This window comes from Ambystoma mexicanum, chromosome 6p (assembly GCF_040938575.1).
Source record: "Ambystoma mexicanum isolate Mex_15411 chromosome 6p, UKY_AmexF1_1, whole genome shotgun sequence".
In the NCBI taxonomy this organism is placed as follows: domain Eukaryota; kingdom Metazoa; phylum Chordata; class Amphibia; order Caudata; family Ambystomatidae; genus Ambystoma; species Ambystoma mexicanum.
This window is the reverse complement of record NC_090935.1, coordinates 1174696065-1174721391: the sequence shown is the minus strand read 5'-3', so window position 1 is coordinate 1174721391 and position 25327 is coordinate 1174696065. Positions and strand designations below refer to the sequence as shown.

General features: G+C 46.2%; 1 protein-coding gene across 1 annotated transcript in view; it reads right to left on the bottom strand.

Annotated features, from left to right (window-relative positions):
• LOC138510283 (transmembrane channel-like protein 2-A) overlaps positions 1-25327 on the bottom strand; it is a 614464-nt gene that overhangs the window by 45777 nt on the left and 543360 nt on the right. The window contains exon 16 of the mRNA XM_069625813.1: positions 1001-1079. Within this exon, the coding sequence (XP_069481914.1) occupies positions 1001-1079 (79 nt within the window). The remainder of the gene's footprint in view (positions 1-1000; positions 1080-25327) is intronic.

Below are 25327 nucleotides of genomic sequence, written 5' to 3'. Positions count from 1 at the left end.
AATAAAGAGTGGGTGGAAAATTACTGGAAGAAATATTTGCCAGGAAGCGAATGATAGGATATGCATGGTAGTGTTATGGAGATAACATTGTAGCTTAATGATGGCATTGGGCCTCATTACGAATCAGGCGTTAAGGGGTTAACGGCGCTGTAAACAGCGCCGACCCTTAACGCCTGATTCCGAGGTCCCTTAGCGCCATGGTGAGTTTAACGCCTGCTTTTTGCAGGCGTTAAAATCCATGGCGCTAAGGGACCATGGTGCTAATTACGCCACCGTAATTTACGGTGGCGTAATTAGCGCCTTCCCCACTCCCATTATGCCCTATGGGGCAAAAATGGGAATGGGGAAGGGTAAAATGGGAAATGGGGATTTACCGCCCCACTCACCTTGGAATGGGGCGGTAAATCCGCCATCCACCATGGTGTAAACATAGTTTACACCATGGTGGTAAGGGTACGACCCAGGCGGTAACTTACCGCCTGGGTCGTAATGAGGCCCATTATCACATTGGAAGGCACTGGTTAACTAACAGACTTTACAAAGGAACAGAAAGATGTGCGTCTTCAGAGCAGTTGCTTGTGTAAAAAGAGAACTGGGATAAGATGGGAAGCAAATAAGAAGTACCAGTGTGTAACTCCAGTCGAGGATGGGGTGTTCCGGCCGAGTTTAGGAGAAGATCTATTCACAGCGAAAAGCAAATTACACAGATTCAAGAACATGTAGCCTACATGGATTTCATTGTATGGATTGCATGTGTTACCCCTAATCTGCATTTCTCGATGTTTTTTGTTTCTCTTTATTTTACTGCACCATACCATACATCAGCAGTATTTTGATTGACGTCCGTTACGTTTAACAGTAGAAATTACAATACGATAGGTAACTCAACAGCACTTTAGAGGTGAAACACCCATCTTCTATAGGCAAAAACCACCCATTTTAAACCCACCACCATATCCCATGGAAAAGGCTACTACAAAAGAGAGGGTCATATAGTCACCATTTGCATTTTCTTCTTCAGCTCTGCATTGGAATTCTGGTAGGCCTTTGAAACTGCATTAAGGTAGTAAATTGCAAGACTGCAAAAAACAAAATGACAACTTGTCAAAACAACTTTCTGTGATTGGCAACAGGCAGTTCAATATTGCTAACAACCAACGTCAAAACAATCTTCTCCAAAAAGCTAAATATGATGGATCTTTTCAAAACAGTCATTGACAAAGCCACTAGTTTTGGCTTCTGTACACCACTGAATAGGCATTTAGCATGTGTAATCATTTGCCTAGGTGCTACCGTCATTTCAAATTCTAGGAGAAGTAATTCAGCTATGTTCCAACTAGTGCTATGAAAAGGCACATGTGCATAGACCATTGTCAATTTTTTCCATTAAAATCCAGGTATTCATTCCATGGCGCTCGCACGATCGCTGGCCAGCTAAAATACACATTCACAGCTAGAGATCACATACACCCTTAATGCTGTATAAGCACATCCTACTACCCACCTGCCCAAGGGAGAAGAGCATGTGCTTCACAGCAACACTCTAGAACGATTTTGCATGCAGAGGTCTATACACACAGCACATAATCTTTGGGATGCACTGCATGGTCCGGGATTAATCCCATTTGCCATCTACTATCTACATGACAACAAATGTCCATGTGGTTGCCACGCCACCAAACAGTCTGAACTAGAAATGGTGGAATGGAATGCTATCAAGAAGAAGTCCCGTGGTTAAGATGTGCTAACCCAAGCGTGTCCCTCAAATACCTTTTGCTTTTCACAAACCTATGGAATCAGAGCTCGGATTTCCCAATAAAAATCACCAATCAATATCAATTACAAAATGTGAAAACAACTCTAAAAACTGTTACTCCACTTCCTTAGCAAGGTGATCAGCTCAGCATGCAGTTAGCCAATTTAAGCAAGTCTCGCCATGGTCCAGTTCCACAACAGGTAATGTGTTATGTTGTGGTATGTTACTGGGATCCAGCACTGCCACTTGCATGGTCTCCAGGTGGTCCGCATGACATAGAACCTTCATAACTGAGTGTGACTGAAGGATATTGCCACATTTGGTCATTGCTGACTGTATTTTCACTTGTAAAGGTCTTACATCAAGCAAACACACAATAATAGTGGCACAGTGAGACAGTGAGGCACCAGTGTAATGAATGTAGAGGTACCCTATTCGGAAAGATGTCTTGGATTTATTAACAAATATTTTATTAACCATCCCAAATATTTATGTTTTAGTACAGCATATGAAAACAATATAAGTAATACTAAACAAAGGGGAATGTGTTCCCGGTGGACTTTAGTCATATCATCAGTCAATCATTTCAATAGGCTTTTAATGCATATATTTTAGGCAACGTAAAGTTCAGGACTGTAGAGAGTCTGCATTAACTTGAAGTACGAAGGTTATCGCCTAAACGTGTTTAGATTGTGGATATGTTACAACAGTGAAACACGATATACCACATATACATTATTACAAAACACATGGAACATGTAATATGTATTTGTTTTTTATATTAATGTGTTTGTGAATAGTGCAAAAGGATGCATGTTTTAGCCATACGCACTTAAACAAAAAATCAATTAAACATATTATATTTGAAATAAAATGCGTGCAATAATAGACCACGATATTATACGTATCTTTTGATTGCAAGGCAATCATGTTTGTATAGAAAAGCTGACAGGTTCACGTCATTCAAACTTCTATATACTAAATAGCCCGACTATTTTAGGCTCAAATAGCATGACATGCATGTGAACCAGAATGTATGTGAACAAAAACAAATAAATGCATGGAACAATCTCAAAATGAGTCTTAGAAATAGATGTCTAGAGACTGAGGCCCAAATATACAGAAAAAGCGCTAAGTCTGCACAAAGTAGTTAGCACAAGATTGAACATTGCGCGGACCAAATGTACTGCACCGTTAGCTGATTCACGGAATCAGCTAACAGAACAATATGCATGCAGAAACCTGCAGTGCAAAGAAAAATGAGTAGTGCACGGCTTCCCCCCAACATATCCATAGAGTAAAAGAACATAGCTCTGTCAAAGTACTCTGGCCACAATGTGAAGCGTGACATTGGCTGGACTGATGGGAAAGATTTAATCAAGGATTACTTACCAGCAATAACCGTTACTTCCATTCCTCTTCTGCGATTGACAAGTCCTCAGCCCAGTACCTCCAACAATCTGTCTGACAATCCTACATTAAGGCTGCACCTAAAAGTCCCTGTCCCAGTACCTCCACCAATCTTTGCCCCCCCCCCAATCCATCATTAAGGCTGCACCCACAAGTCATCATCCCAGATCCTCCACCAATCTGCACCCCAGATTCCTACAACAAGGCTGCACCCACAAGTCCTTGTCTCCGTACATACACCAATCAGCCCCAAAATCCTCATCACTCTTTGCCCACTCATCTTCCTCACATTAATGCACCCCAAATACACAGCACCCCAATAACCATTCTTCTATTGCAGAGTATTGACCCCAGGTGTTCGATGAAATGTCAAATGTCTGAGCGAAATCCTTTCGAATAAGCTTGCTGCAGTGGTCCATGGTGAAGTCCTAGTCCATCTTAATAGGCCTCCACCACTCCCACGTAATTTGGCTACAACACTCTCTTGACAACAGCTCACTGGATGTCCCCTCCATACTACTTGCAATTAGGAACACAATTGGATTTCCACTGATGAAATAATCTTGTTGGATGGTGAACACACAGAATTGTATGCTGGCCCGTGCTGTCATGAAAAAGGTACAATCTCATATCCAGCATTGATAGATCCCCAGACACACTAACAGACCCTAAAAGGCTCTGAACAGGTTTGCAGGCCTTGCTCAGTACGATGATGTTGTCAGCTTACAATGTTTGCAAGTGCAATGGCACCTGCCAGCTGTGCACACTGAACACCCATGGCCCAGTTTAGTGTTGAGCACTTACCTTACTCAACTCTTCTGGCCTGTGTCTTTCATGAAATACACATGGCAGATATCCTCCTCCAACCTGATCACTTGGAAGCAGTGCTGGTGGTTCCAGAAAGGTCACCTCTTCCATGACTTCTACTTGGATCCCATTCAGCTTCACAACAACAGACAACTACATGGTTTGTTTGTCGTTCCACCTTAGCTAGATACAGTCCTCATGTTTGGTGGGCAGCTCATTAACTCGAAGGGATCAAACATCCACAATGCTAATATGCTATATCTGTTGTGGAAGTGTCAGCACTTACACATGGACAAGCAAGTGCCAAAGGGCCACCTAAATTGCTGTGGTGTAAAGGAATGCCGTGTAGAAGAAATGGCAGTCTGGAGAAGTGAATGTGCAGAGATGAATGAGCTGTCTCCAGATTCCTCAAATAGTCAAGCACTGGAGAACATCTGGTCAGACACCTTAACAAATGTCTATCCATCCTCAACAAGAGACCCAACATATCTTCATAAAAATACATCCTATCACAAACTGTCTTCCCACATCACTACCAGAAGATACACAATTCAAAACATACTCAACTACCACTGCTTCATCGAAAGCAAACATGCAATGCCCTTCCACCATGAATGGCATCAATCAATCATAGCTTGCAAACCACACCCTTGCAATGCTCCCTTCCCTACTGGTGAAACCCATGTCCACATGGCCAGATGAGCAAGTCAGTCAAAGTAATTCCACGTTGCCAACCTCAAATAACCCCCACCATGAATCAACACCCATGAAAACATTTACAGAGGAAGTGCCATGCCAACCACAGCTCCATGCACATCATGTAAATGTGTGAACATTAAGACTTTATGCCAAAGCACGGAAGCTGCTAAGCAACAGATGTGAACTCTCTACATGCCTTAAACTCACGCATCTCTAGACATATGACCTCCCTTCATAAGCCACAGTCCACATGTGATCTGCATACATACATTGGCCATGAAGACATCATTCTAAACATCACACTCACCTGAAGCATGCACACATGTTCCTCATCAAATAGGCCAGTTTCACTATGAGCCACATAGTGTGACATAAAACCGCCTGATAGCCATAGGACATGCTCAGTTGAAGATCATGTTGTAAGAAAAAGGTGCACATGCCCAAAGAAGCACAAAAGCACACATGCAACAGCATGCCAAGACATGCTGCACATGGCACAAAAAGATGACACACTGTTGAATTACATAATACAATAGGTATTAATGGAAACTATGTACAAATGTGAATAGAAAATGTCATATGCAACAAAATAAATAGTATAAAAGGATACCTAATACTACAGAACTATGTACACAAGTCAGCAGGCTAGTTCATGGGCATTTCTGACAATGTCTGGGCTAAGGCCAATTCTCCATCAACATGTTTCTCTTGCAAGCAAGCCTCGGTTGTCTCATGGAAGGCCTCCTTCATCCTTGACTTAACCTCCTTCACTGCCCTGAAAGACTCCTCCAGAATGGCAGCCCGTGCCTGCGGCAGCTCTCCACAGCCTCGACCCTGGCAATTTCCTCCTCATGTGCCTGTGGCCTCTCCTCATCCTGCTGCCTCAGGAATTGCACCTGTGAAGACATCAGGGCATGCACCCATTGTCTTGCCTCCTGCTTTACTTGCTGGATGTTGTGAGGAAGTCAGAAATGGGAGACATACAAGTAGATAGAGTTTTCTCACGAGTAGCCATTTTATTACATTTCTCCCACTGATCTGTTTGCCACCTGAAATGCAGGTCATATTCCTCTATCCCTTGATAATTACTATAAGGAGGGCTTGTCTCCTGCCTCCTCAGGGTCCCTTTTACACCACTGATTGGTGGCAGGTAATGTTTCTATTTCAGGTATCCCTCATTGGGAAAGCTGTATCCCCTTTTATTTATAATTGCCATTCTTTAGCTCAGGCAATGATGGTTGTTTCTTCCATGTCATGTTCTTGTAGATTACATTCACTTTGTTCCAATATTGCCCCCTCTTTACTTTTGGAATGGTGGTTACATTCAGTTTGTTCCAATATTGCCCACTCTTTACTTTGGCAATGGGTTACATTCACTTTGTTCCAATATTGCCCACTCTTTACTTTGGCAATGGTGGTTACAACATTGTTTCACTTAGTCTCTCCCAACATGAGAGTTATGCCAAAAATGCTTTAGTTCAAAAAGGTTGCTTTGAGCCAGAGGTCTACTGTGGAGCACCACAGGGTTACCGATCAAAGGCTAACTCACCGGTATTTCCTTGTGCTTCTTATGGACATGCTGCTGCTTTAACCTCTTCTTTCGTCAGGACAGTTTGGGCGTCTGACAGCTTTAGTCACACTCCTGTTGCTTGTGCATCCTGGAAAGGGAGCCTTCTTTGCTCCTTACATACTCTGGTGACTGCCACCCACCGGAGTAGTCTGCACATCTCGGAAAGCTTCTCTCTCCTATGGGACAGCTAGACCCAGCATAGCTTCCCATTGCACGTTCTCTGTATTCAGGATTCCCGACTCCTGCAACTCTCTCGACATCATGTCCCGCTGATAACACAACAGCGATTCCGGCCTCTTCTTCCTTCGGATTCTGCTGCTACCACTGCTTATTCCTCATGGCCTGAACCTGAAGGGGCTTTAAATATTCAAAGGTTCTGCTCAGGTGTTAAAGGTTCTGCTCAGGTGTGGGTCATTCTAACTACTAGACTGCACACAACAGTTCTGTAACTGTGAGTCCATCTTCCTCGTCTCAGTACTCAGAGCATTATGGGACTGGAAGTCCCCAATGTTCATATTCCTTTTAAAGGTATTCACCTTATTTTGGTTCAGTGATTTATAAGATATATATTTAGGGAGAGTTCTCAAAGGAAATAATGGTTGTTTCCTGCTTTCACAATTCATGCATACTTTTGAATTATAACAATCAAAAATAGTATTAATTCCCACACTTTTACATGTTTTATTTTCCTGTTTACCACAGGGATGTTCATACTTTATGCCTTGGGGAAATCTGGGAGCGGAAGATTTGATATGATAACAAGCAATGAATATTCAGGCATTAGGGAACCTTCACCCTCAGATGTGGATAAATACTGTGTCTCCCCTGACAGAGTCCTCACATCCTTTCATTGAGGGTCTTCTCCCCCCATGTGATCCACCAGGCTAATGCCACCCCCAAGGTCAGGATCAGGTAGTGGCTGCCTTCCCTTGGACACATGGGAGGAGATTTTAGGCGTGGATTCTGTGAGGATTCCACATGATTCATCACAATGTGTACTCCTTCTTGCCTCCTCCTGGCAGCTATCCTAGCAAGGATTTGATTCCTCAGCACCAACATCTACTGCACGGCAATGCTTCTCTGGTGCAGGTACTCCCTCCGATTGGATGACAAACTTCTTTGGAGAAGCACTGAACCTGCACTGTGATGACTGGCCTGGGATTCCTCCTCATCCTGTTCCCCTGTTGGTTCCTGGGCAGGCTCTGTGACCACCTCATCTGCGTGTATACTGGCGTCCACCTCTACCAGGGATACAGGCACATCCAATGGTGAGGCAGGGGCACAGGAGGCCATGTAGGCCTCAGTTGAGGTTGACTTGAGTACAGTTTAGGAGGAGGATGAAGGGGCATTACAGTAGCCCCTCCAGAGAGGCCACTGCCAAGTAGCAGTGTTACCAATTGTGATAAGAGAAGGCACACGTCACCATGATGCTGTCCAAATAGCTTATGAGTTGCATGAATAGCATCACAGAGAGATGCCTGCCACCTCAAGTCACCCACCATCAGTGGCAGCACTGCATCATGGATGCATCATTGGCTGGAAGTGCATGATCTGCCTATGTGGAGCCATCAGCGATTGTGAGTAGTGCTGTAGCAGATGCCCCTAGGACAGGACGATGTGCTGACACCTCCTGTCTCAGGGCCAAATGTGCAGCCTACACATCCCCATCATTACCCCCACCTGATGCGATGGGCAGACCATCAAAGGCCTCCTCCTCCTCCTCCTTCAACCCTGACACCACCAATGAGGTAGCCATGGCTTCGGGTCCATGCATGGTTATGTCACCACTACCCTGTCTCTCTGCTGCTGTGGTGTCACAACAATGATGGATTTGAGGGATTCCTCCTCAACAGAAGTGCCATCCAAAGTTGACGCTCCCCTAGACACATGGCCCTCCGAGAAGGTGGAGGTAATTGGGCGTGCGTGGGATCTCGGTAGCCATCTAGAGGCCAGAGCCCTGGTATGGATCTCCACAGAACAGGTTGTCCCCTCTTCAGCTGCCACAACTGTGGAAAAGAGAAGATACAAAATAAGAATCTGTCATAACTGTCAATACATGCATACGTCCCTCAATTGCATTAGTAGCATGCAGTCATCATAAGTCATCAAGCAACTGCCTCACACAGACACAGAGACCCTTGCTTGGAAATCTGAATTAATCCAGTCTCACAAGTTAAAATGAAATGTCAAGTTACAATGATGAGACCTACACATGTGCACATAGCACATTGGCGTGTGCCCACATACACATAACAACAACTAATTTGGCATTGCGATATCGATGAAGTAGCAAATCAAGTTTATCCTGCAGGCAGGGTCGTGGAAAGGGCACCGGGCCACATGTGTCCGTGGCCTCATAGTCACATCTCCATCCAACCACATCTTGCTAAATGCATCCCTGACAATCCAACATGAAAGTTTCCAACATGTACATGCATCCATTGCTGCAGAGCAGCAATACTGTCTCTCCTAACATAAAAAAAACTGTTATGATGAAATAACATGCATGCCCCCACATTCAGTGGCCTGACTGGTTCAGATAGTGAACCAGATTGTCAAATGCACTTAATAGCCATGACCAGACATATAAACGCATGTGTCAGTCGTACTTGCTGGTGGATACGATGCAATCATCATTCCCTAATTAAATAGCCCACAAAGTAGTATTAGCACTAGGGAAAACTTTGCCCTGGTGCAACAAAGCATTGTAAATGTATCTTTTTTTGCACTAATGCCATTTTTACCATGCCAAACTGCACTTGTCATGGTGTAAAGTTTTTCTGATATGACCCACTGTTTTTAGAAATAGGGCAAACTTTGCCCTACTGGTAATACTGCTCAACTTTGCACTTTCATCAGTGCAACATTTCTGTAATCTGGCCCCTGGTGTTCAAGTGGTGGATGTGTGAGTTCAGTTGAGGTGTGAGAGCAAGGGGGTGGACATTGCATGTACGACAGTGATAGGAGGTGGAGGGATTTTGGACAGGGGTACACATGAAAGAACAAGACAAAGGTGATGCGTCATGGGTGAAAGGGAGGGAAGGGGAAAAGGGTCAATGTGTAAGCAGTGACCAAAAACTTGTTCAGTGCAAGTAGTTGACCTACATGACCCTCAGGAAGCCTATATGGTTGCACTTGATGTATGGAGGCATTGTGCCAGGGGCTAGGTTTGCAATAGTTTGATTTTTGGGCCTGTGACATGGACATGTTTCTTTCTACATGACATGAGTATGGATGTGGTTTGTGCACATTATAGCAAGGATGTCAATGAGGTGGTAGTGTACTTTTAATGTTATAGTGTACACACAGTTGGCCAAAGAGACACATTATCAGGGTGTTGTTATGGGCAAACTGGATTAGCCTGATGTCATCATTGAAGGACATAAAGGACATAGCTTTGGTGTGTGTGCTCTACAAAGGCTGTAATGTATAAAGCATGTTTGTACTACCTGGTTGCATGTGTCCAGTCCCTGTGCTCTTTGACCTGCTAAGGTAAGGGCTGGTGCCTGTGGATGAGGGCACAAGCCCGCCTGCAACTCTACTGCTATGCTACAACGTGTGGCAACATTATGCAATACAAAACTTGCCACATTGAGTTTGCATACTACAGTTGGTGCATATAGTAGAACGTCACCTGAGTGGGCAAGAGAGTGGAAGCGTGACTTAAGCACTCTGCATGTGCGCTCCACTATGCCCCTGGTGGCTATCTGTGTTGTGTTGTAGCGTGCCTCACCCGTGGTGGCTGGATTCCTGATCGGTGTCAACAGGAATGGTGACAGGGCATAGGCGCTGTACCTGCAAAGGAGTAAATGGTAATTGATTACATGTTGTGATTTCTTGTGTTTTTGTTTGTTATGTGACTGATTCTGTGTGTGTGATAGTTGATACTTACCTACGACAGGTGTTGCCAAAGGTTCCTGATCCCAGGGCCTGATGTATAGGGGAATGACACAAGATGAAGCTATCATGCATGCATCCTGGGTAATTGGCATTCCCATGTATGATATGTCCTTTGGCATCACAGATAGTTGCACATTTATGGAATGCCAATATTTTCTGTTGCAATATATCTGTTCAGTGTTGCAGAAGGGTTGCAGAGCTACATGGTTGCAGTTGAAGGCTCCCAGGACCTGGGGAAAGTGAGCAACTGCATAATAATCCTGACACACTATTTGCCTTGGCTGCAGTGTGTGTGGCATGTCAATGTGCCTATTCACAGGTGCTAGGATGCAGCGTGAAAACTGGTAGAGGTACCTTGATTGTGTGGTCTGTGTGATACCCCCCTAAAATGGCTGAGGTACACTGGAATGATCCAATGGCCAGAAAGTGCAAGGCTGATACCACTTTGAACTGAGCTGTCACAGCCTGTGAGCACATGGTGGGTGATACAAGGTAATTCTCCCACTCACTGACCAAGTGTAGGATGACATGGGGAGGGAAGCAGTACCTTACATACACCTCCATATATATCATCCCAAATATTGTTGTTTTTGGACGGTAGATTCTGGCCTACTTCCTCCTTCTCCTCCTTCCATGTAGTAATATCAGTGAAACAAATGCAGAATCTGGCATTTTGCCAATCGATCATTCGATGGGATTGCATTGTGCTTTTTATAGGTGGGGTTTCATAGCTATTATTAGCTAGTGCCTGATTACGTGCCACCATAGCCAGTTGTTTCTGCTGTCCGTGCTAAGTCAGTTCTGTATTGTGACTATCCTGCACGCACTACGGGCTGCAATAGCCTTTTTCTTCTGCTGTCGTGCTAATGCAATCCTGTATTGTTATTACTCAGTACCTGATTACGTGCCGCCATAGCCAATTGTTCTTCTGCTGTCCATTCTATTCCTAACCAGAATTGTGACTACCATGTTCCTTTTATATGGGATGCCCATTTTTACTACATAATAGGGTCACTCACTACAACTTCTCGTGTTTCGTACCTTGCATAGCTTTCCACTTGAACTCCCACACCATGATCCTAGCACCAAATATCTCCTATATGCGCCTGTATCCAGTACTGCTTGTCACTTACTGCTTCCTGCATCTTGCTCTTTTTCCCAATCACTACTGTTAGTTGTCGCACAGCCCAAATCCACACACCCTCCTCACCTCTCCCTGTGATATGGCCTTACCTCTTCTGTGGGCAGATAACTCGCCCCTCCTACCTGAGCACCCAAGCCTGTCCATACCCATTCTCACCCCAAATGAAGCCATCACAGCTAATACCCCTGACTCCCTAGCCCACAGATTCATCAGGCTGAGATCACGCACCAAACCAAAGCATTTCCAGGCCTGCCCAAGGCCAACTGAACTCAGCAACTTCCTGCAGGGTGGGCGATCTTCACCTCCGCCAGCCCCTCCGCGTGCAACCTCCCCCTGCAAAACTGAAACTACTGACTACCCCTGGCACCCCGCCCCTCCAAAAATGACTTCCCTTGTGGAATTGAAGTTGTTGTTGCCACAGAAGATAGGAAAACGGGCTAGTCGTAAGGGTCACCATCCTCTCACCACCCATCTCACATTCACTGCCAACCAACACGATACCACCATCACCCAACCAACCCCACTTTCCGGCCTGCACACCACTAAACCAAACTTACCCCCCAGCCCCTTTCAATTTGCCCTCATTAACGCACACTCACTCCCTGCCCACGCCACTGAGGTCCATGACCTCCTCACCAACTTGGACCTAGACCTCCTAGGCATTATCGAGTCATGGCTCCATAAAGCTGCAGGGTCCTGCCATCGCCATAGCTATGCCACTAGGGTACACCATCTACGGCCAGGACTGACCACAGATGAAACGGGAAGGAGTAGACATCACTGCCAAGGACTGCCTACTTATGAGACCAATAAACTCCAATCTAGCTGATTCCCTGGCCACCAAACTCTCCCTCTCCCCAAATTGCACGATCACGATCTATACCGTCTACTGACCCCCGGGCCACTCCACCAAATTTCAAGAAAGCAAACTCCATCTTTTAGCAAAGAACTTAAAAACTTTCACAAAAACAATCCTACTGGTGGATCTTAACTTAGGCCTCAACAATCCTAAGGACAAGCAAGCCAAAGCCCTGATCAAAGAACTTCAAGAATTGGGATTCATGCAAAGGATCACTGAACCCACACACTCCAAGGGACGCACCCAAGAATGGGTTGCAGATCTCAACTGCTCTTCCACCATCAGCTCCAACACCCCCTGCCCCTGGACCGATCACACTCTCACCCATTTCACTATCCCCAGCCCCTCTACTGCCAAACCTAACACCCCTATACCACCTTCACTAACCAGGAGTGCACGTAAACTGACCAAAGTTTACCTGCTACCTTTTCTCGAAGGTCTATGCTTCAAGCCTCCCTTCTCCAAAGACACAGTGATTCTAGCAGAAATATACAACAACACCCTTAAACTAGCAATTGACACCATAGCAGCACTTGAACAAAAAAAAAGCTCAAGTCTTAAAACATCCAAACTCATGGTTCACTTCTGAGCTTTAGGAATTACGCACCCTCAAATGTAAAGGTCTTACTAAATGGCAAAACAATCCATAAGAACGATTCAAAGAAGATTTAAAAAAACAATCAAACTGATACAAAAAAAGCCATTATCACAGCCAATGCAAACCTATATAACACCAGAATCTCCAATGCCACATCTGAATCTAAAGAAATGTTCGCCATATTCAGAGATCCAGCCGCTCCTGCCACAAATTCCCAAGACATCGATAAAAATGAAGCCTGGTGCTCAAGTATCCAAAGAGCCATGCTGAACAAAATTGAACTTCCGCAGAGAAAATTTCGAGCACACCATAAAGCTCTTGACAAAGCTGACCTCAACTCCTCTCCCACCAAAGATATACCTAACCAGGATACAAATTCATTCTCCTTTAGGGATGTCTCGGAATCTGAAGTTGTGGCTCTGCTCAAACATCTTAAACCATCCAACTGTAAAGGTGACATCTGTTCAGCAAAATAAGTCAAAGAATGCGCTGAAACACTTTCTCCGTTTCTGACAGCATTCATTAATGCATCTTTTGCCTCAGGCATCGTCCCACCCTGCCTAAAAGAAGCCTGGGTTCGCCTGCTCTTAAAAAAGCCAACTCTAGACCCCTCCACCCCTAACAACTCGCGTCCCATAACCACGGTACCATTTTTGCAAAAAATCCTGGATAAAGAGGCCTTTACCGAAATCCAGCTCTTCCTTGAATCCAACTTCTTTTGGTTTCCTTGGTTCTGTCCTAGTCTGGTTCTCATCTTACCTATCTAATTGTACCTTTGCTGTTTCTTGGGGCGGCAACAACTCTCCTTCCTTTCCTCTTGCCCATGGTGTTCCCCAAGGCTCTGTCCTAGGTCCTTTTCGATTTATTTTTGTACACCGCTTTTCTTGCTCCTATTATCTCATTTTTTGGAGTATCACATCACTTCTATGCTGACGACACTCAGCTTTTTCTTTCTTTCTCATCTGTCACCCCTGACATTAACCACATTCTCTCATCTTGCCTTACTGCCATTAAATCCTGGATGGCCTCTCACTTTCTTACCCTCAACGCTGGTAAAACAGAGGTTCTGTTGTTTCCCACTAATGTTTTCCCACCCCCGGCTTCTCCTTCTCCCATTTTCTTTCCTCCCTCTTATCTCCCTATCTCCCCCACTGCTCGCAACCTGGTCTCTATTTTGACATCATTCTTTCCTTCGCTCACCACATCTCTCTTATTTCTCGTGCTTGTCGATTTCATCTTTACAACTTATGCAAAATTCAGCCTTTTCTTACTTTTCATGCCACAAAGCGTTTAGTATCTTCCTTAGTCTTTTCTCAAGATTATTACTGCTCTGTCCTCTTTTTTGGTCTCGCTTCTTCTTGTCTAGCTCCTCTTAAATCAATCTACCATTCATCCATCCACTCTCTTTGTATTCTTTCTCATCGGGACTCAATTTCTTCTTCCCACGCCTCACTTGGATGGCTCTCTTTTCAGTCTCAACTCAAGTACAACTTCCTCTGTCTTGTCTTCAAATCTCTTTACGGTCTCGCCTCTGACTATCTTCCATCTCTCCTGTCATTCTACTCCCCTTCTCGTACTCTCTGCTCTGCTGCTCAAGTCTGACTTACTGTCCCTCGTGCCCCCTGTGCACCATCCCGTTTTTGATCTTTCCAACTTGTTGCACCTCTTCACTGGAATCTTCTTCCCCTTTCTCTCTGTTTCATTACCTCATATTTCCAGTTCCGCTCTTCCTTAAAAACGCACCTACTCCAGTCGTCTATTTGACTTGTTACTGGCTGACTCTGAACATCAATCTCCATGGCCTATTTAAATGTACTGCTAATTGTCTCTCTGTAAAGTGCTTTGGCGAAAGGTGCTATATAAAACATAATAAATACAAATAAAAATACAAGTGCCTTTTAGGCAAGAGACAATCATTCTTTGGCCCAGGTCATGCGACTGAAACTGCCCTACTAGATTTAAAAAACCAACTGGCTGAAGTAATGAATAAAGGCAAACCCATGTGTCTCCTTCTTCTTGATCTATCTGCAGTGTTTGATCTTGTGGACCACAAGATCCTCTGCAGACACCTCACTAAGTCAGCACAATTCACCCCCCAAGCCACTACCTGGGTCACCTCCTTCCTAGAAGGTAGAGCTATGAAAGTATTCTCCGACCAGGCTTGTGCAACTCCTACCACCATCCACTGCGGTGTCCCCCAAGGTTCCTGCACTTCGCCCACTCTTTACAATTTGTTCACCAAACCGCTTTTTGACAAACTTGACACTCACGGCATAGCTTATACGAACTATGCTGATGACACGCAGGTCCTCCTTCCTCTCTCTGGCTCATGTGAACATGACGCCATGACACTGCATCTGGTCTACTCCACCATCCAAGAGTGGATGGCAGCAAATGGGCTATGCTTCAATTAGGATAAAACAGAAATCCTCATTGTTGGCCCCAGGGAAATTCTCAGTAAACTGGATAAACAATACAGCATCTTCATGGTAGACAATACATTAATTTCTGTTTCACCCTCAGTAAAGACTTTGGGGTTCTACCTTGACCCTACACTCTCTATGACTCGCGAGGTCAGCGCCATTGCCTCCTCGGCGGCATTCGCAACTAAACTCATTAATGCGGTCAAGCCATACCCAAAATTGCCTCTCACTAGCTAGAGCCACCATTGGGGCCAAACTCGATTATTGCAACATACTCTTTGCTTATACATCTTCCAATAACCTGCACCGACTCCAAGATATTCAAAATAATGTACTTAGGGCCACATTAAACATTCCTAAAAGAGAGCATATCTCCCTCTCCCAGGCCCAGCGTGAGGCCCATTGGCTTACCGTGAAAGAGTGCATCACTTTTAAAACCTTATCCATAACACACAAATGCCTCACGCTGACAGTCCCCTTTTTCCTCTCAGACAAAATTGTCAGGAATAACTCTGCCAGACCTGAAATAACTAATTACACACCCAATTGATCATCCCCACCTTCAAAAGGGCCAAAGCAGGAGGTGCCAGTTTCCCCTTCTTTGTGCCCAAACAATGGAATTCTCTCCCAATCACCCTCAGGAATCAGACCTCTCACATTGCCTTCCGGAAAGCCCTCAAAACCACTCTCTTCAACTAGCCCTGCTTGCTCCTCTCTGCTTTAGAGGTCAGTCATCCTATAACCTCCTATTTTCATCACCTGGCTAGGTGCTATGCTATTGCCCTTGTATTTCTGTTTTTGTCTACTGCACTCTCCCCATTCTCACTGTTGTAAAGGTTCCATGTAACCACGAATCAACACGGTTGTTAGGGTTCTCTGTAACTTTGAACCACCTGTTCCATGTCTTACACTATACTTTAATTTCTTTTGTCTTGTAACTAAGCTAAATTCTGCATGCAACAGCGCCAGGATGCTTAAGGGCTGCTATGTGCGCTTTACAAATGTAAAACAAATAGCACACTTGTGCTTTGCAACGGGTCACCGGTGGTGGTAGGATCGTTCTCCTTTGCAGTCAATGAAAAGGCTCTATTGATTCTGTTAATAAGATCTAGTTAGCTCTTTTTGGGGCATGGTTGTAGTTTGCCCTGTGCCTCGCTCTCCACACTCAGGTTATTCCCCATTTTCCTCGTTTAATGAAGATATGTGCATGTTCTATCCCTTTTCATTCTTTGCTCTGGCCTTTCCCACGCACTGAGTGCAATCCCATCAAAGTACTCTCACAGGGAGCTAAGTCGGAAGGACCAGCGCAAAGTCTGATCTGTGAATCGGCATATGCTGTTTAGCGTGACATAAAGTGTACTTTTTTGTTTACACCGCGCTAATCCATTTACAAATTAAGCTCTGGGCCTTTATATGTACAGGAAACTAAAATGATTGTGGATGCATGTTAGGCGGAAACCTGTGCAATTCCCTCTGGGACCACTGCAAAAGATTGAGGACTACAGGTGTTTGGCAGTAAACCCACTTGGTAGCAGTCTGTACCACACAGATTCACTTGGTAGCTGTGGCTGAGCAGTCAGACTTCCCCCAAGAAGAGTTAGGCAGTATACAGAATATTCACGATAGGTCAAGAGCACACAATAGAACAAGTAAACACTGACCAGGGCTTGGTGTAAAAGAGATATAATTATTTATTTAAAACCACATCTAGAAAAACACACAGGCACTAATAGTAAGCAATTCAAAAACACGAGCACTAAAAGATATACACTCCCTTAAAAGAATATTAGACAAGTCTTAAGTAAAGCTCCACTTATTTTCAGACAGCGGTGAGCACTTAACGTAGATGGCACTCTAATAGTTCGTTTTAAAAAGGGAGAGAAAAGCAGAGAACAAATTGAAACAGATCCCAACACTTTTACAAGAACATAGCAAGAGAGGAAGGCAAAGGAAACCGTGAATTCAGAGTCAGTAGGCCGGATCCGCTTTAAGAGGATCAAAACGAAATGTGTCCAAGGTCACACGGTTGCAGTGCACAAAAGTCTTGTAAGGGTTCAAAAAGGAGTTGGATCAGAGAAAGGGACCAGTTAGAGGGTCAAGGCGGCAAGCCCAGTTCAGAAGGTTAAGGAGTTATTATTACCTTGTTGCAATCTTTAGAAAGGGAGGCCTGGCGGACACGGTACCTTAAAGTGGTGAGAACGCTCCAGCGGGGGCAGTTGTTCCTGGCAGCGGGTGCAAGTCGTTGCTTTGTCCGGGGGAAGAGAGGATCTCGTCGTGGAGGAAGACAGGAGTCCGTTGCACTGCCAGGGAAGAAACCAGCCGCAGAGTTTCTCAGGTACAAGGAGCGGTCCGGTGGGTCGCGGTTCAGTGTTGAGTGGCTATCCGGCTGCCGGGGTGCTTGGCACGGGCAGTTGGACCACAAACCGGGTTGGGGTGCGAAGAAAGAAAGGTAAACTGGTTGTGCCCACCAGTCAGGGGAAGAAGCCTCTCCAGCTGGGAGATCTTCTCTGTCGTCGGGAAGTGGTGAGTCGGTTCTGCAGGGCTCCACCGGTGGTGTCGTCGTGGTAGGCCGGCTCAGCTTCTCCCTCATCGGATTCTTAGGTCCTGTGGCGACTTCTGAAGTTCCAGTCCCCAAAGCCCTGCTTTTATGCAGAAAACCCCCATTCACTCAGGCTAGCTGTCACTCAAACATGCTAAGTGGCGAGCCAGTCGGCTCACCACTTGGGCCAATCACACCAGAGTGCGACTTGAGTTACCAAGGTAACTCAGTCCAGGGTGCCTAAACCCCCTCCCACACCCCATGTGGTACCCAGACAGAGTGGCACCACTTTTGGAGGCTTCTGTGGAGAAGCCCGCCAAAAAGTGGAACAAAGGGCTCAATTCGGGTTGGAGTCACAGAAGAGAACACAAACGCCATTTTAGAATCGAGTCTTGGCAAAAAATACCAACCGGAGAATTAATATTAATTAAATAAACCGGCGGTATGTTCGAGGCTATGAGAATTAAATAATTAAAGGTGGTAGCCTCGAACAATGGGAAAATCCCATAGGAAAATATTGGCGGTCGAATATAAAAAGTAGTTTCCACTGCCACCAGCCAAAACTCGATCAGGGGAGACGGAGACTTGCCCCCTCGACCAATCGAATTGCCCTGACCAGTACGTCCACAATATGATGGTTTGTACTGGTTTCTGTTAATAATTTGGGACTAGTAAAGCCAATGGTGACTTTACATGCCCTGGGAGACAGTAGTCAGTCCCAGGGTATGGAGTCTATGGTGGGGTGTCACTATGACACCCCTATGTTACTGCACGGAGGGTGCTGTGTACATAGGAAAAACGCATGAGACCCTATGGAGTAAAGGACCCCATAGCCCACAAAACACATTACCAGTCAAAGGAATACCATAAATCATGTCCAAGAGTGGGAGGAAAAGAGTCTCACTCTTGGCAGGAGGAAAAAAGAAACTCCAGAAATCCAGCAAAGCTGCTGGGGGACTCACTAGGTTAGGGAATTCAGCTTAAAGAGAGAATTCTCCCTAACAATGCAGGTGTTTGAATAAATAATACAGCACCCTAACAAACACTTGTTTCTCTGTACACGTGCCCTTCATTCGCTCATCAGCATATTCATACTTCACATAACAGTTAGGAGAATGTATTTGTTGCAATTTTAAAGAGTGTTAACTATATTAGGTTTTTTACACATTTATTTATTTATTATTTATTATTACATTTATTATACAACCAAACCCAAGGGTATCACGGCGTAGGCTACAATATGCTTCAAATCTGATTGCAGGTGAGTGAAGATTACAGGTTACGATTACATATCATGTCATGAGTACCGATATTGATTCACTGATTCACTTTTTACAGAGCGGGTTCAGAATAACATCTAGTCCAGAATTCCACTTTATAGGCATTACACAGTCATGATACCATTTCTTGGGGTTAGTATTTATTGAAGAACCAAGTTTTCAATGCCTTTTTGATTTTCTGGTGGGATGGCTCATTTCTGGTAGTATGGCGGAGGGAGTTCTACGTTTTAAGTGCCACTACTGGGAAGCTGGTCCCTCCCGCTCTTGTGAATTTGAAAAGTGGGACAAAGAGTTGGGTACTGCTGTTGGATCTTAGGGTTTTCATGGTTTTGTTGTGGCTAATGGCTTTGTTGAGGTAGGTGGGATCTATCTTACTAATACTTTTGTGGGTGATGCAGAGTGTTTTAAAAATGATTCTAGCTTTGAAGGGGAGCCAGTGAGCTTCCCTCCTGGTCTTGGAGATATGGTCAGATTTTTTTATGCCTAGAGCTGCTTGCAGCGCCTTATTTTGCAGGAGTTGGAGGTTGGCCAAATTGGTGGTAGAGGACCCTAGCAACAGTACTTTGCAGTAATCCAACTTGGACAGAATAAGTGCATGTGCAAGCGTGGTGCAGTTTTGTGGGGTCAGGAATTGGAGGCTAATCGCAATAAGTTTGGATGCATATGATGTAGATGATGCTAGTGCATTAACATGTTTATTCATTGTAAGATTGGTATCTAGATAGACGACCAGCGTTTTGACCTGTTTGAGGATAGGTATGGGCATGCTTTGAATGGTGATGGAGGCATAGGGCCTCATTCCGAGGTTGGAGGTAGCTATGGCACTATTTGCGCCATGGCTACCCCCTTACCGCATACCGGGTCCGGGTTCCCTGAATGGGGAAATACCGGGCCATTCCAACCTTGGAGGACCCGGTATTTCCCCATTCAGGGAACCCATCCCTATTCCAATTTGAGCCCCCATAGGGCTCACTGGGAATGGGGACCAGGCTAATAACGGGCCCGTTGTTAGCATGCTGGTCTTTTAGCGGCTGCCACTAAGGGCACCTGGTAAAACTGCTGCCTTTAGCGGGACCTGCTAAAGGACCTTGTAATGTGGCGGTAAGGCATTAACGGTACCGGAACCCTTACCGGCGCCATTAACCCCTTACTGCCCATCTCGGAATGAGGCCCATAGTCTCAAGGTAGAGATTTTATTTTGGCTGGAGAACCCACGATAAGAATCTCTGGCTTTTCGTTGTTAAAATATAGGGGGTCATTCTGAGTGAGGCGGTTAGGGGTTAGCAGCACTGGTAATGGTGCCGAAGCCGTCAACCCCTTACCGCCTCATTACGAGTCTGCTCGTGGGAACCCGCTAAGGTTTCCTGGTTTTACAAGGCGCCCTTAGTGGGTCCCGCGAGCAGACCAGGGTGCTAACAATGGGTCCGTTATTAACAGGCTCGTTGTTAGCACCCTCCCCATTCCCATTGATCCCTATGCGGGCTCAAATGGGAATGGGGAATGGTTCTGGTATGGCCCATTAATTCCTCAGTCGAGGAACCCGGACCCGGTACACGGTAAGAGGGTAGCCATGCCGCTAATAGTGGCATGGCTACCTCTTACCTTGTAATGACCCCCATAGACTGTTGTTAGCCATCCAGTTTTAGATTATGGCGTAGATTTTGTTTATATTAATCGTATCTTGATTGTGGTTGCTGGTGATGGGGATGAGTATCTGCGTCCCCTTGTGGTATGCCTATGGGGACCAGATAGGGTCCGCCACTTCCTTACCTATGGCAACTCCGTTCAGAGAGGAAGGATTTGACCCAGCGGGTGGCTTCAAGGGAGAATTTGAAATTGTCAGATAGTGTATTGCATAATTTGTTGTGGTCTACCAAATCAAAAGCAGCTGATAGGTCTAATAAGAGTAGGATGCACATGTTCCCAGAATCTCTTATTGAATCTATTTGGATTTTAAGGTCTAGTAGTGCTGTTTCAGTGCTGTGACTAGGCCAGAAGCCGTATTGTCTGGCATATAGGAGTTGGTTTTGTTCAAAATGGTTTTGTATTTGGGTGTAAGCAATTATTTTCAATAAGAAGGGAACTGTCGTTATGGGACAGTAATCTGTGGGTACAGTGGGGTCCAATAATGTTTTTTTGAGAAGCGGGGTAACCCAAGATTCTTTGATGTTGGCTGCGACAGTATTGGTGTGAAATGAAGCATTGGCAAAGTCGGTTATGATAGGAGTTAAGGTTGGTGTGCGAAGTTTGATTAGGTGGGCTCCTTTGCAGTTGGAAGGTTTTAGTGTGGCTATGGTGTCTAGCACCTGGTCCTGGCTAACCTATGAACATTTGAATTGTGTTGCTGAGTTATCATGATCAGTGCCCAAGAATGGGGGGTGAGCTTTTGCCCTCTAGTAAGGATCTCTTAGCTATGATTTTGTCTTTGACCATGGTTATTTTAGAGGCTGGAGCATTTTGCATGGTAGTGCACCAATCTTTGCTCGCATTAGTAGAAGTGGTCAAGGGGATGGGGTTCTCCAATTCTTTGAGAATGGTGAAAAGTTCTTTAGAGTTTGAGGCTGCATTAGATATACGAGTGTTAAAGGTAGTGGCTTTATGTGGTATAATGGTAGTTTTATAGAGTTTGTTTGCTGCTAGCAAGGTGTTGGCTGAGTCGGCGGTGGGGGATTTCTATGAACATGTTCTAGAGATCTTTTGTTTTGCCGTAGTGCTACAAGTTCCTCATTAAACCAAAAATTAGACCGTTTGGCTGACCTTGGAATTTTAGTTTTGAGCAGAGCTAAAAGGTCAAAAGTGGTTTTGAGGCAATTATGGTAGATTTTGGCAAGGCTGGTGGGGGTTGTGAGGGCCTCCACCAACACCGGGATAAGGTTTTTTTCCAGTGATATTGCGAGTGTTTCTTATTTCTATAGGGCTGAGATAAGTGGGGTGGGGCGAGAGTTTGGGGGTCATTCTGAGGCTGGAGGTAAGGAAAAAACAATGCTGGTAAAGGATTACCGGCATCTATTACCGCTATGGGCTATTCTGACCAGTCAGACCGATATTTACGGTACCATAAAGTATGATGCAGTAAATAGCGGTCTTGGGTCGTGCGCGTGACACACCATGCCGATATTAGCAGCATGGCGTAAACCGGAGATGATCACAAGTAATGCGCACATGTAAATAATGGCCTCCTTAAGGCCGTAAAGTATTTTACCGGCATGGAGTAAATACAGGCATCTCAGAAAAGGTGTAAAGAACCCTGAGCAGTGGTACCCAGAGCCACAGGTGCACACAATCAGCACAGGTGGAGGCAATGGAGTCTGCCACAGCAGAAAAGGATCACACCCACACACCACACCCCCTCCCACACCAAGATGATACCAATAGTGGGAGCAGTACATGAAGCAGGAGGCCCTGCTTGCAAGGCCACAACTACAATAACAACACCAACAACACCAGGCCCCACCACAGAGGAGACACAGGAGGAGAAGGAGGGTGAGAGAGGCCCAGCATGCAGCACCAGTGCAGCCACCGTCACCACCCCGGCAGCCCCCAATCCCATGCATCAGGTCCGGTCCCTCAAGCTAACCTTTGAGCAGATCCACACCCTGTACCTACCCATGAGATATACAACACAAAAGTTGCCTCCCATGCATTGGCAGGCATGCCAAATTGCATAAGTGCCCTTGACTGCATCCACGTGGAGTTGGCGGACTCACATGGCATGGAGGTGGCGTATCGCAACCGCAAGCAATACCACTCCACCAATGTGCAGACGGTATGCAACCAAGCAAGATCATCACACATGGGTGGGTCCGACATCCAGGATCAACTCATGACCCAATGGCCCAGCTGAACTCCACGCTCCCCTGCCACATGGTGCGATATGCAGGACGACGTGCCTGGCTGCTTGGTGAGTTGTCTGACTGTGCCATGCCAGTGCATCAGTGTCATGAGGTGGGTGCCTGCATACTCAAACCGGGTTGAAATGTTGACGCCAGTGCACGATGTGTGCCCCACCAAACACTGTGCCACAGAGCCAGTGTAACGGCACATGAGTACATAATCCCACATTGATGAAGTAAGGCACACACCTAACAGTACATGACCAACATGTGATAAGGCCACATCCCACAAAACATGCATCACTCATCGGCGGCCCTCACACACCGTAAGGGCATATTGGAAGACACACTGCATATGCACTATGTGGCTGCCTCCAGCAAATCACCACACTGGCGAGTCATCCCTGGGAGCGGATCGAACTGATGCCAGCAGGGATACCACACTGCATCACCAGTTTGGCACACCCATAGGAGTGCTGGAAGTCACCATAGTACGGATGTGTGCAGTATGATGAATATGCCACTGTCTACAGCCAACACACCCAACTACGGATTCTCACAGTACACAGCACTTCATGGATCTAACCCCAAGACTGCTGCATGCATAAACGATGATTGTACTACAAGATGTGCGTGCCATAGTTCATAAACCATCTCGAAGACGCTCCCTCTTACATCATTCCATTGCACAGGACACATAGCGGGGCCAGGAATGGGGTAAATGCATCCATGGACATGTGCGTATGGGCATAAATGACCTGCTGCCATGTAAGACTAGTTCAGTTCTCCACCATGACAGTCCAAACACTTACCTTCATTGCAGGTGATGGTGGCTGTCCCTTGACACCGTGGCTCAGGACCCGTCAGAAACCCACAGAACAGGCCCGAGGAGGCCTACAATACTGCCCATATCCATGCACGTCTGGTTATGAAGCAGGCACTTGGCTTGTAGAAGGCACAAATGAGTTGCGTAAGCTTGTCGGGTGGGGCACCCATCTACTGCAATGTGAAGGTGTCCATGACCCCCATGTCATGTGTAATGCTGCACAAAATGTGCATCCCTTGGAACGTGGCCCTATTCCCTGACATGGGACTGCTAACACCAGATGATGATGAAGTGTCGGAGGAGGAGGAAGGGGCAGGACAGCATCATGGTGCCGGTGCACAGGAGGGACATGTCGTGTAGTAAACAATGATTGGACATTAAAACCAAAAGACAAGTCAGCAGAGGGTGGCATGACATGGGGACATAGGGCACTGTGTGTGAGGATACTTGTACACGATGCACTGTCAGATATCATAATACACATGCTCAATGATGAATGTCCACACAGGTTTAACTTTGCAACACAAACGGTGTATTGAAATTTAAAGTGCATAAGTGTAAAACATACCCTCCACCACCCCACCCCTCTCCCCCCACTCCCCACCACACCCTCCACCACCCCACACCCTTACCCCCCAACTCCCCAACACAATCTCACCCCCATCCCCCTCCCCCCAACTCCCCAACACACCCTCCACCGCCCCACCCCCCTCTCCCCAACTCCCCAACAGTAGTCCCATGGTGTCCATCAAGGCCACATGTGGCAGCTATGCTAACTACTCCGTGCTCCCGGGGCCTGGGGGTGGCATGTCCTGGCGGTGCTGTGAACGTAGTGAACGTCGCATTGGGCTTGCCGGGGTTGAGCGACTGGTTGAGGGGGTCTCCTCTTGCTGAGCCAACTGAGTAGGACGCACAGCCTCAAGGGCATCAGCAATGCGTCCGAGGACTTCGCAAAGGCGGTTCGTACTGTCCGTCACCACCTGACGCATTGCCCTTAGTTCCTCAAGCCATGCTACCCTGCCCTGGCGATTGTCTTGCATCACCTCAGTGTTGAGGGCAGTGAGCTGTGCTGCACACTGTGCATCAGTTGACGGGGTGTCATCCCTGCAGGGGATTATGCTTCCATGCCCTGACAGGGCTTCGACTGGGGGACTGGGCATGGGATTGGCGTCTTCCTGTGCTTCTCCATGTGCACATCGGCCATGTGTGTCAGGCTCCCCTGAGTCGCAGCACGACACCTGTGGGTAATTGCTAGGCTCTGGGGTGTGGACGGTGGGGTATGAGTCCTCCTCTGATGCTCCACAGATGGACAAGAGGCTGTCCACGGTTTCCAGGGGGGCCGTGGCTGCCACTTACCCAGCGATGCTGGACTCCTCGGACCTTGGGGCCGACAATGTACCTGGCGCCGATGCAGGGAGGGTGGGGGTGGTGCACCCTCCATGGGCCTTGGAGGAGCTGGTATGGGTGTGTCTTTCCTGGGTGGTATGCGGCCGACCCTGCCTTTGCCCCTGGAGGTGGCCTCGGGCTCCTCGCTGTCATGCTCACTGCCTGTGGGGGTAGAAGAGAGGGACGGCATGAGTGATTATTTGAGACGCAAATTACATTCATGGCTACATTCACATATTCAGTCATTTGGGGTTTATGGCCTTTTGGGTATGCAACTGCACTACTTTCTATTCATGG